General features: G+C 40.2%; 2 protein-coding genes across 4 annotated transcripts in view; one reads left to right on the top strand and one right to left on the bottom strand.

Annotated features, from left to right (window-relative positions):
- Ms4a1 (membrane spanning 4-domains A1) overlaps positions 1 to 5,116 on the bottom strand; it is a 30,979-nt gene extending 25,863 nt beyond the window's left edge. For all 3 annotated transcript variants that reach the window (XM_059260417.1, XM_059260420.1, XM_059260451.1), the window contains exons 1-3: positions 4,847 to 5,116; positions 1,839 to 1,967; positions 369 to 425 (exon numbers count right to left, since the gene is read on the bottom strand). In XM_059260417.1, coding sequence (XP_059116400.1) covers positions 369 to 425; positions 1,839 to 1,967; positions 4,847 to 4,999 — 339 coding nt within the window. In that variant the 5' untranslated portion in view covers positions 5,000 to 5,116. The remainder of the gene's footprint in view (positions 1 to 368; positions 426 to 1,838; positions 1,968 to 4,846) is intronic.
- Positions 1 to 12,096, top strand: part of LOC131909138 (membrane-spanning 4-domains subfamily A member 4A-like) — a 158,903-nt gene that overhangs the window by 45,861 nt on the left and 100,946 nt on the right. The gene's annotated exons all lie outside the window — the stretch shown is intronic.

Genomic DNA, 12,096 nt, shown 5'->3' with positions numbered 1-12,096 from the left:
TCCTACGCCTACAAATTTATATAGATCAGCAATGTATTCTTTACCTCTGGAGTCCGTTTATGGTTTAATTGTGTTGTCTACATTGTGCTTTTCCTGGTAAAGCATCTGGTGTGCAGTAGGCACCAAAACTATTTATGAAAAGAGTGAATGACTGGATTACTGAGACCCAATCTGCGTTAACGACCAGAGACCATGGACGAGTCATTGAACTGTTCTGCGCCTCAGTGTCTTCATGTAGAATATGAGACTCAAACATGATAACCTGGAAAAGTCTCTTGATGACTAATGGTTTCTGATTCTATGATCATTTCCAAAGCCAGGAAGTTACTTAGCCATTATAATTTTTATAAGGTAGAAACAGAACTCACCAGAGTGTCTGTAGTTTTTCTTTTCAATGCAATCAGAAAGGCTCCAGAGTTAATGAACTACACAAACAAATAAATAAAGAATAAATATTTTAATGATGGACAGAGGAAGCTGATGCAGAGGGTTTCTCAGTCAGGTCTCTGCCCACTTCTTCCCTATGCCTCCCTCCTAAGGTCAGAGAAACCCCAAGGGAGTGAGGAGGGTGAGCCACCTCACATGGCTGTCCACAGAACAGAGAATAAAAAGGCTAGATCTGCTTTAGTCTGAGCCACCTGTTTGAAGAAGAGGATGTTTCTACCTTACTGGACTTTTATTTCTTCATCCATTCTCCTGTTATTGATAACCATGACTCAGCTACCAAATGATACCAGTGTCACCAGTTTATGAATACTAATGTTATAGAGTCATTATAGTACAATCTGTGTGTTCTGTTGTATGGGAACACTAGGTATAATTTCAGCCAACAGACTGGAGAAAGGAAGAAAGAAAGGAAAGAAAGAAAAGAAAGGAAAGAGGGAAGAAAAAGAAAGAAAGGAAGAAAGGAAGGAAGGAAGGAAGGAAGGAAGGAAGGAAGGAAGATATCACACACACTCATTTTTGTGGAGGTGGGTCAAATATGACAGTCTCATTGTCCAGTAGAAACTTAAAATCTGAGTTCAACACAGCTATGTTTAAATTTTTAGCCTTTTCTTTCAGCCCCATTAGTAGTGGATGCTCTCCTAGACCATCAAACAGATAATGAAACCTCCCTCCCTTTATACTCAGACACCCTCTGTTCCCATCTTTTGTATGTACTTTTCACCTAATTAAACAACCCCTCATCCTTAAGCCCTAGACCAGCTGGAAATGACTGGTATGAGGACTTGTGACCAGGGACTGCCTTCTACTGAATCCCACACCCTACCCAGTCTCTGATGCTAAGCAGGTGCAAAGTCAATGAGGACTACATGTGATTAAATAAGTTTCTCTTTGTGGCTCAGAAGGCACATGCAGGAGCTGTCCCTGTCCCTGCTTCTTTACTATCTGCAGAGCAAACCACTAGCATATCAGCATCAGAAGCAGCATCACATAGGTATAAGAAGTGTGCTGATCTCTTGGCACGGTTTCTTTCTTATTAGTCTGAATGTCCATTGGAGGATAACCACTGTACTAAAATTTGGGTCCTCATTGTCTTGCTCTGTGAATACAGTTTATCATGTGTAGCAAGTAATTTTGGACAAATTGATGGACCAATAAACAATCATAAAATCCAAATGAATAGTCCCTCCAAATTTCAAGACCCAAAGATGGGCTACCACCAGTTCTGGTGATTCAGTGGAGGATAGAAGTAATCGCAATGGGGTTAATGTCTTTGTGGCATTTTCTACAGAATCATATACCCAAACCTATCTTGTTTCATAACTAAGAATTCATTCACTAACACGTTGCCTGGTTGACATGCCTTTAAATTGAACTAAATGCACTAAACTCACCAAAGCAGAGCCCCAAAATGGATATCCTGAGATAAATATAAAAGGAAACCTTGGGTATGGGTTTACCAAGGTGAAAAGGAAAACAACTCCAAACGAAAAGTTCATGATTCCAAACAGGATCTGGACGGTCTGCAATAGAGGGGAAAGTCAGCTCAGAAGAGGCGCGAGGGTGGAGCCCATTCTCCTTACATCTTTACTTCCAGGATTTTGCAGTTACCCTCTTTATAGTCTAGGGAAGGATAATGGATGTCCCTCTTCAATAGTCCTTGGTGTTTTCTTAATCCGTCCATCTGATAATTACTAAGAGGAAAATGAGTCTACCCCACTGCTCCCAAGCTCAAGGTCAGCTGGTGCTATGAGAGGAAGCTCTCAGGCCCCACTCTCTTCTTACTAAAACCCCCAGTTTTTTAGCACATACATGTGAATGTCGACTTTAAATTACTGAACCAGTTTGGCCTCAAGGGGACGCTCAGGAAAATCCTCTTGGAGGTGAGTAATCCTTTGAGCCTTCTGAAGCAGGGCTGCATCCCCAGGCCTGGAGGTTTCCTCATGGGTTGTTCTTCATTCTCCCTGTGCTATGCTTGTAAGGCACATTCTGGACGTACTGTGAATGCTAGGCAGGGGGCCCAGGGGTGCTAAAGAAGCCTGACGAGAATGACAAGAAGAACAGAAGGTGTATAACCCAGGGGTTATGTCCTCTGTCGTCTTTTTACTGTGCTTCCTCAGTCTGGGTGAGCTCTTTTTGCTGCAGTACCAACATTTGGTGGCTGAATCCTAAGAGGTATGGTATGCATATCACATCTGGATGATTATCCCTCATGAATGTCCCACTACCGACTCATATTCCATATGTCCTAGAATGGATTCACTTTACCCCTCTAAGCTTGATTTTCTGACTTCTTTGTCTCTGTTGTTGGTACTGTTATCCCTTTAGGCCTGGGGACATCAGGTCTCCTGTCCTTTTCAAGTTCCCTGATTGCAACAATCCCAAAGTAGCTAACTTTCCTAATATCTCGTCTTGTGAAATCATGCATACTTCAGCCAACAAGATGGCTCAGCAGGTAAAGGTGCCTGACACCAAGCCGGACAATCTGAGTTCGATCCCTGGAACGTGTGTGGTGGAAGGAGAGAGGGGACTCCTGAAAGTTTTCCTCTGACCTCCACACATATGCTGTGGCATGCATGTGACCATATATGCACAACAAACAAACAAATACAAGTAAAATATAAACTAGCAATCTGACAGAGGAATTACAAAAACACACATATTTAATTTTGATCCCATTTTCCTGCTGTAGGAAACATTGGGGTGCTTATTTAATAACTTTTATGTTTTTCCCACATGTTGGTGGATTTGTAGAGAGAGAGAGTCCTCCATTGTCTATCATCACCCAAAGCACTCATTGGCTTCTTTCACTTAACAACATGAAAATGAGATTCTTTATGCTTCCTCTTGGCTTGTTAGCTTATTTCTTGTACCACAGAACACTGTTCTGCTGTATGGGTATATCATGATTAATTTATCAGACAGATTAATTCTTTTTATTTTTAGTCTTCTCAAATCTTTTAGGCCTAGATTGACCCCTCCCAGCTCTCCTCTACCACCCCTCCCTATGCTAGCGTGCTTCTGCTTCCCCCTTCATGTATATTTGTTGAACTTCCATCATTTCATCAGAGTCTGGGTTCAATGTCCACTTCATTGTGAAATGTGCTCATCCCCTTTTCATTGGCAATGTCTGTTCCAGCTCTGGGGCTCCCACTCTCATTATCACCATTGATGCTCTTACTAGATGCTCCATTGAAATATCATTCTCAATATTTTCATGCTATTATTGTGTTTGAATGACACCTTTCTTTGCCTCAGTGAGGAATATCTAGCTTGTATTTGTTTCTGTGAGTACAGAAGCTAACATAGTTGCTCGTACCTAGTTCCATTTCTGTTAAAGTAGTATAAACTATTTCATTCGAGACTGGACTCCATTGTATTTGAAGAGATGCTGAAGCAGAGTGCACTAGTGGTCTTCCACATGCCACAGGATGGTCTTTCTTATTTCTGTTTTTTTTTTTTCAGAAAAAGATTATTTTCTATTTTCCATTATGGGAGGCTGGAGTTCAAAGGACAGCATATTCTCAAAGATATTGGTGACATTACAACCTCAAATATACCTGACTACCTCTCACCTGCCCATTGTCTTAAGAAAGGTTTGGTAAATAAAATTAGTATTTGTAGCATGAATGAGTTGATTGATGGAGAAATGAATGTTTGCCAGGACCCTACCTCTAGACAAAGAACTACAGGCAACTAAAGACTTCTGAGAAAGGGAGAATTAGTCTTTTCTAGGGATAAGCGTCCCCCCACCTCTGTGAATTGATTATCCAAGTACAAGTGGTCAGCAACACTATCAGAATCAGTAGGTTGTATTTATATATTTGTGTGTTATACATATATGTAACAATAACAAATGAAAAGAGACCACAGTTTTCAGAGAGAACAGTGAGGGAGGGAGCATAAATTAGGTTGGAGGGAGATGATGTACTTATATTTTTAATTTAAAAAATAAAAAAGAGGCTATTCTGAAAATCTTTATACTTATATGCATAAATAAGCCTATAATGTGCATGTTATATAAAGCTGTGGGTTCTGAGCTTTGTTTGAGAAGATATAAATTACATGTTGCAGTATGCTAAGATAGAAAATCTAGCTTAACTTCTTGATTGCCATTTTTCCTTTTTCTCTCTGAAATTGATTAGAAAAACCTCAAAGATGGTTAGTTTGGAGGCTGTGGTTATTAAGAGTCCAGGAACATTGAATTTATTCATCTTGTATTTTCCTGTTCACAGAATCTTGTGCATAATTTATATAGAAGTCCAACCCACACTTCCTGAATTGAGTGGAAACGAAAGTCGGAGTTTATTCCTATTGGAGAATGTGTGCCACCAGATACTTTTTCACTCCCCCTGCCCCCTCCACCCGGTGTAGAATATACACAGGGACACATTTTACTTACCCCTAAGATCTTCAATTTTCTAATAAGGATTTTCTGCACTCGTTTTTGGGAGTCATAGGCTGTGGCTGTAAGTCCTGTTGCTTGGTATTCTTGACTGGTAACCTCTGGAGGAAGCACCAGGAACACAGGACTGTGCATATTGTTTGAATCCATGATGGTACAGTTGGTCTTTTCAAGTGGAAGAAAAGGAGTTAGCTGGCGCTCCCATTTAGACCATGTTTGCTTCCTGTACTGAGGCTAGCTAGAGCGCTGGCATTGTTGTGCTTTGGCTTAGAATTATAGAACCATAAAGTCACAGAGTCATAGAATCTCAGGAATGGTCAAGAGCCCAAAGACAGGAGTTAAAGTGCCCACATCTGTGTATTGGATTGCAGAAGCTGACTAGTGGTCTTGATTTGGTCAGAAAACACTGTGTCCTTGGGCAAGTCACATAGCCCTCTGTTTTTACAACTTCCCCATATATATATATATATATATATATGTATATATGTATATATGTATATATGTATATATGTATATATGTATATATGTATATATGTATATATATGTATATGTATGTATGTATTAACCTGTGAAATCTTTTAGTTCTCAAATTTCCAGTTTTTCTATTTCAGATGTAGAGAGGACAAAACCTTTCAGGCCTTAGAACTAATTAGTCAATTTTTTAAGCACACACCTTATACATATTGCCTGTCACTTAAAAGATACTTTTTGCAACCTCGTTTTAGTAGCTTTATGTTATAAACCACCCCAAAGCATAGTGGCTACAAAGAACTACAATTTTATTTTGTGGTCACTCTGCCACTTACACTGCTAGTACTGTTCTATTAATCCTTGCCAAGTTTTCTCACATACCTGTGGTCCACTAGTAGATTGTGTAGGGTTAAATGAGTGAGGATGGCATCAGTCATGCATCTGATAGTTGGAGACTTTTTTTTTCAGGACGATATTGCCCTTCAGACTTCTGAGTCATTTGCTAGTGTCCCATTCATTAGCCTAAATTCTGTAGGCAGTTTAGACTCAAGTAATAAGTAGAAATAGACTACTTCATTAGTGGATCTGGCATGTCAAACTGCAAGGACATAAATGAGCAAAAAAATAATTTGTTTATTTTTTAAGGTGTGTGTGTGTGTGTGTGTGTGTGTGTGTGTGTGTGTGTGTGTGTGTGTGCCACTTATGGAGGCACCTATGGAGGTCAGAAGAAGTCATTACATTTCCTGGAGTTGGAGCAAGAGGCAATTTTGAGCTACCCAATGTGGATCCCCTGTAAGAGTACTCTTAACTACAGTTATGAGTACAGTTACAGAGATGCCCAACTGTGGGATATATACATATACATATACATATACATATACATACACATACACATACACATATACATATACATATGTGTGTGTGTGTGTGTGTGTGTGTGTGTGTATGTGTGTGTTGTCATGCTCTGTTATTCTATTAATCTCATACCTTCCTTCATTGAATTTTTTGTCAAGACCTGCATCTTACTAGTCGGTTACATCCATATAGCACAGTTTCTTTATTTTGAGTGGACCTTTCTCACATTCAGCTTAAGTGAATGTGGATTCCTGCTGATGGTTATCCTTCATGAAAATCAACAGGTATTTAATTCATTTCTTTTGAGTTAAGTAATCTTTGGGCCAATGTAACGGCCCAGTTGTAATGGACTGTATGAACTTCATTGCCCATCTTTTAGCTTTGCTGTAGGCCTTTTCAAGTTTCTCTGTTTTTCTCCCAAGCATGGTAACATTCTTATAACTGCTTGATAAGTGGGGAAATAACTTGTTTATTATGTTTTAATTTATCCAAGCCACTACTCATGATGCACCACAGAATTCAATCCTTGGAGCATGAAAATCTAGAATTAATCCTAAGCCTTTTAAAAAATAGTTAAATTGTTTTTTCTTTGAGAATTTCATACATGTATCCAATGACCAGTTCTATGTCTCATTCTCAAGTAAGTTTATTTACTAGTTCTAGGGTCAAGATAAAGTTACCAACTTCTGTGTTTATATTAGTTTGTATATTTATTGAAACATGACATGTCTTATTTGGAGTAATGATTATATAATAAGGCTATTTTGAGTGAATTATGTTCTTGGTATATAAATACATTTTAGTAATAATAAGAAAATACTATCAGGCAGCATTACTTCTCATATTATTTCTTTTCTGACCATGACGGTCAAATATGTTGTCTCACTTTACTTCCGTAGTTCATTTTGGCTATTTCTTTATCAGCTGAGCTTAACCATAAGAACCTTTGCAGTACCACACTGAGTTACTACAAATGTTATTGTCTTGTATTTCTCCATTGTAGGCAGTTGCTTGCTAATAGACATCTCAGGTGTGTTCACACATGGATGGCATAGCTGATCATAGCCTTAAATAGCTTCCTATATTCTTACGTATCTTATTTCCTGATATTACAAAATCTCATCTTTTCATGAGGCCCTCTAATCTTTTTTTTTAAATTTAATTAACCTATTTATTTTACATCCCAACCACAACATCCTCTTCTCCCACTCCCTCCTCCCCTCCCCTATGCCCTCCCTCAATCCACCCCTCTCTCAGAAAGGGGCAGGCCTCCCATGGGCATCAACAAAGCATGACATATCCAGGTGCTGTAAGACCAAGCACCTCCCCCTATATGCAGGCTGGGCAAGGCAATTCAATATGAGGAATAGGTTCCCAAGAGCCAACCAAAGTACTAGAGACAGCCCCTGCTCCCATTGCCAGGAGTCCCACAAATAGACCAAGCTATACAACTGTCATATATATGCAGAGGGCCCAAGTCAGTCCCATGCAGGCTCCCGGTTTGTTGGTTCAGACTCTTTGGATTCCCATGAGCCAGGCTAGTCATTTCTGTGTGTTTTCCTGTGATGCCTCTGACCCTTCTGGCTCCTACAATCCCTCTTCTCTCTCATCATCAGGACTCCCCAAGCTTGGCCCAAGGTTTGGGTCTCAGAATCTGCCTCTATCAGTCACTGGGTGAAGACTCTCTGATGACAACTGGAGCAGTCACCAATCCGATCATAGGGGGTGGCCAGTCTAGGCTCTGCATCCACTACTGCCGGGAGTCTTAGCTGGGAGGCCCTCTAATCTTAAAGTGGTTTACAAATGATTGGATACTATCTTTTAGGCCTTAATGTTCCCCCAAATCAAACCTTTTGTCATAGTTAGGGTTTCTATTGCTGTGAAGAGACACCATGACCAAGGTGGGGTGGCTGGCTTACAGTTTTAGAAGTCAGTCCAATATCATCATGGCAGGGAGCATGGTGGAATGCAGGCAGATGTGGTGCTGGAGAAGGAGCTGAGAGTCCTAATCTTGTGGGCAACAGGAAATGGTCTATCTGTCACACTGAGCAAAAGGGACCTCAAAGCCTTCCCCCACAGTGACACACTTCCTCCAACAAGGCTACACCTACTTCAACAAGGCCACACCTCCCAATAGTGCCATTCTCTATGAGCTTATGGGGTACAATTACATTCAAACTACCACACCTTTATTTTATCTTGTTGCCAATTATTCTTGAGAAGTTATGATGATGCAAGTGGTCAGACCAAGTTCAAGGCTTCTTCTCTGATTCCCTTTCTGGGTGGTTGTAAGAAAGGCTCCCAAGTCCTTTCATTTATATCATACTGTAGATGAAACTTATTTTTCTTTGTTTTGAAATATCTTGTCTTTATATTGAAAAATGCTCTCCTTCCAAAGACCCATATCCAACCACAGAGAGCAGGACAGTGACAGGTGTCCTCTGCCTGGGGGCCTGCAAGTCTTCTGGGTGTCATTTGCTATTTAAATTATAAACATCAACTCTAGACCTTATCCCATGAAGGACAGTGAAAAATCCATTATTTCTCCCAATATTTTCAGCTATCTTGGGGAGTAACAAGGAGACACGAGAGGGAGAAAGCAACTGGGGTTTCTGTTTTGCTGAGTTGTCCTGGGCTGTTGTCTTGGCTTTTATGGACATCTCTTCCCCCGTGTTGTCACTGTACTGAATCCTCATTACCTTCAAGTAGTAATGATGCAGCATCTCAAGATGTATAGACAATTTTAAAATAAAGATTGCAAACATTTTTATAGAACCCACAAGGGCAGGCACTAGGGAGTTCCCACTGGATGTGTCTTCTGACTTACACTCTCTAGTTCCTATTCATTGGCATATCAGTATGTCCATACAGCCTCTCTCTCTATAGTGTTCCCTTTTTGACTACCAGGGATTTTTCTGTCAGAGACAAAATGGTATTTGATTCATGAGGTCAGATGATTTTTTTTAAAATACCCTTGCTCTTTCTACCATCTAAGAAGAAATATAAAAGGTTTGTGTTAGTATGTTTGGGCTGCCATAACCATGTGCCTGAGGTTGGGGCATTTAAACAACACAATTTTATTTATGATTCTAGAAAGTGGAAAATATTAAATCTGGGTGCCAGCGAACTTAGATTTTTAACTTTCTTAGATTAATACAATTACAACATGTCTCCCTTCCCTTTACTCCTTCCAATCTCTTCCATACACCCTCCTTGTTCTCCTTCAAATTCATGGTTTCTTTTTTTACACTAATTGTGAATAAATATACATATATTTCTAAATATAACCTGTTCAGTCTTTATAATGTTATTTGTATGTATATGCTTTCCTGACTAACTATTTGTCACTAGACAACCATTTGGGGTGCCCTTCTCTGGCAAAGACCTCCCACTCCCAGCTTTCCTCAGTTGCCTGTAGTCTTTGTGTAGGGTTGAGGGATCATGGGCTTTTCCTCATCCAGTCTGGCATGTCAACTGGTGTCATCCTCATTCAGTTGATGTTTGGGCAGTCATGTTGGTAAGACTTTATGGATACATATTCTGATGTTATTACAAGACACACTCTCACAGTAAACTCCTTGATTTTGTGGCTCTTATAATCTCTCTGCCCCCTCTTCCACAGTGTTCCCTGAGCCTTATGTGTGGTTTTGGTTTGTATATTTTTTCCACTAATACTGTGCTCTACAAGCCTGTACTTTTGAGTCATTGTGGTTTTCTGTAGTGGTCTCAGTCTGTTGCAAAGTTTCTTTGATGTGGGGTGAAGACTACGCTTGTCTGTAATGTGGAGCTGACCTGAATGTCCCCTCCCTGAGGCCTAGTTTTCATGGCACCAGAAGGCACCATGCAAGCTTCCAAAGGAGGGAGGCAAACAACAGCCCTACCCACCCACAATGCCTATGAAGCGCATCAACCAGCATGGCACGATAACCCTAAGGGTTTAATAGTGGCACACAAATCTTGGTGGAAAACAAAAGTTCTATAGTTATACTGAAACCCATTCTACAGGAGAGAAACCATGCCTGGCACCACGAATCTAGTTTTCAGTGCTGGTGAAATCATGGTTATTGGAGGATTATCTAAGACCCCCTAATTTGTGAAACCAGCATAATCCCTAACAGCAGTCTATAAACAATTGTTCTTATCCCTGCAAACTTAGGTTTTTATGATGGCTCCCTTCTTGGCTTTCAGGTGGCTGATTTCTTCTGGTGCCTTTATATGACATTTCCTTAGATCTCTGGTATCTTTATGTACAGTCTTTCTCTCCCCCTCCTTCCTTCTTCCCCCCTCTCTCCTTCCCTCTCCCTTTGTCTCTCTGCCTCTGTATCTTTGTCTCTGTCTCTCTCTGTATCCCTTTCTCTCTGTGTCTCTGTCTGTGTCTGTCTGTGTCTATCTGTCTCTGTCTCTGTCTCTGTGTGTGTGCATGCATGTGTATGTGTGAAAGAGTTTCACAATATAGTCCAAGTTGGCTTTAAGCTCACTAGCCCAGGCTGGCTTTGAACTCATAATTCTTCTTCATACTCTTGAATGCTGGAATTGTAGGCACATACCACTGTAGAAGGGCACTATTCCCACCATGAGGGTCACACTCTTCTATTTTCATCTGAACCTAGTATCTTCAAAAGCTCTATTTCCAGTGTTATCACATTAGGACTTAGGACTTCTGCATTAGAATTTAGAGGTAGAATATTTCAGTCCAAAGCAAAGAGATAATTTGATTAATACTATAAAGCAATATCTATCACTTTTTTTGTCATCTATCTAATAATGATTTGTTCATGCAGATATCTATGACATTTTTGGTCTAAGAAAAGCTTCTGTGGAACAGAATAACCTTCCTTTCCTGATGTTCACTATCTAAAAAGAATGACTCTTACAGATGTTTTTCTGGAGTTTCTAAATAAGCTCTCTAATTTCATCATATAAAAGGATGCTAATGAGTCTCTTTTCAGTCATAGAGCACTGTTAGTCCATGGCATGACCTAGCTTCAGATTCTTACAAAATTTCCCCACCTACTATTCCTAACTAAGCATTTATATACAAGAGTCTGGGTGACACTGCTCATGATACTTGAAAACACTTTTCAGAGTGCACAAATATAATGAAGTTGATTGCTGCCACGTTTGTGGTTTTTTTTTTTTTTTCTGGGCAAAGTAGGGAAAGAAAGGGAGGAACTTGGGGATTTGAGTTCCTAGATCAAGCATAATAGACAAGACCCACTGCTGTGTGTTCTGAAGGATCCTCTTCTCATCTGTAGCTACAGAGTTAAAGCTGCTGAAAACTAAGTGCAGAATCTCATTTAGCAACTGGCTGGATTACAGTGCAAGGTGAATTCTCTGTCCTTCAGCAACACTGCTATTGAAGCGGGGACGTTGGTAAGAGCAAGTGGGATTCTAAAGTTGGAATGGCTAAGTACAGTAAGACTTGGCAAATCTGAAAACGCTGGGCCCTAAATTCTGACGAGTCTATCATTTTCAGGGAAGGAGGTCTCCCTGTCCCCAGTGGGGCCTGGCTATCTGTGTGAATAATCCCTTGCGTGAAAAAACCAAAACGATGGCCTTTTCTGAAGGAGCTGCTGTGTCAGACAATCCTTCTCATCAGGACACGACTCTACCCACTGCCATTTTTTCTTTATTCTAACTGGACTTAACTGACCACAGGCTCGGGAAGCCTGTTAGACTACATAAAAAGTACCTGAGATCCAACATTATGTGCTTCCAAAATTACCCCTTACCCTTAGTATCTATTTCCATGTTTGTTCTTGGGGGTTCTGTATTTACAGATTAGAAATTTCAGGTACACATACATGCAAAGGAAACACTGTGCAGCCAAGTAAAATGCAAAGTATCAGAGCTGACAGAAAAGCAAGATTTTATCAAAGACATCAAAGAGAAAAAGAATTCGAGGAGTCCAATTGGCGAGA

This window comes from Peromyscus eremicus, chromosome 1 (genome assembly GCF_949786415.1).
Source record: "Peromyscus eremicus chromosome 1, PerEre_H2_v1, whole genome shotgun sequence".
In the NCBI taxonomy this organism is placed as follows: Eukaryota; Metazoa; Chordata; class Mammalia; order Rodentia; family Cricetidae; genus Peromyscus; species Peromyscus eremicus.
Note: the sequence above shows the minus strand (reverse complement) of the source record. Positions and strands in the feature narration are given on the sequence as shown.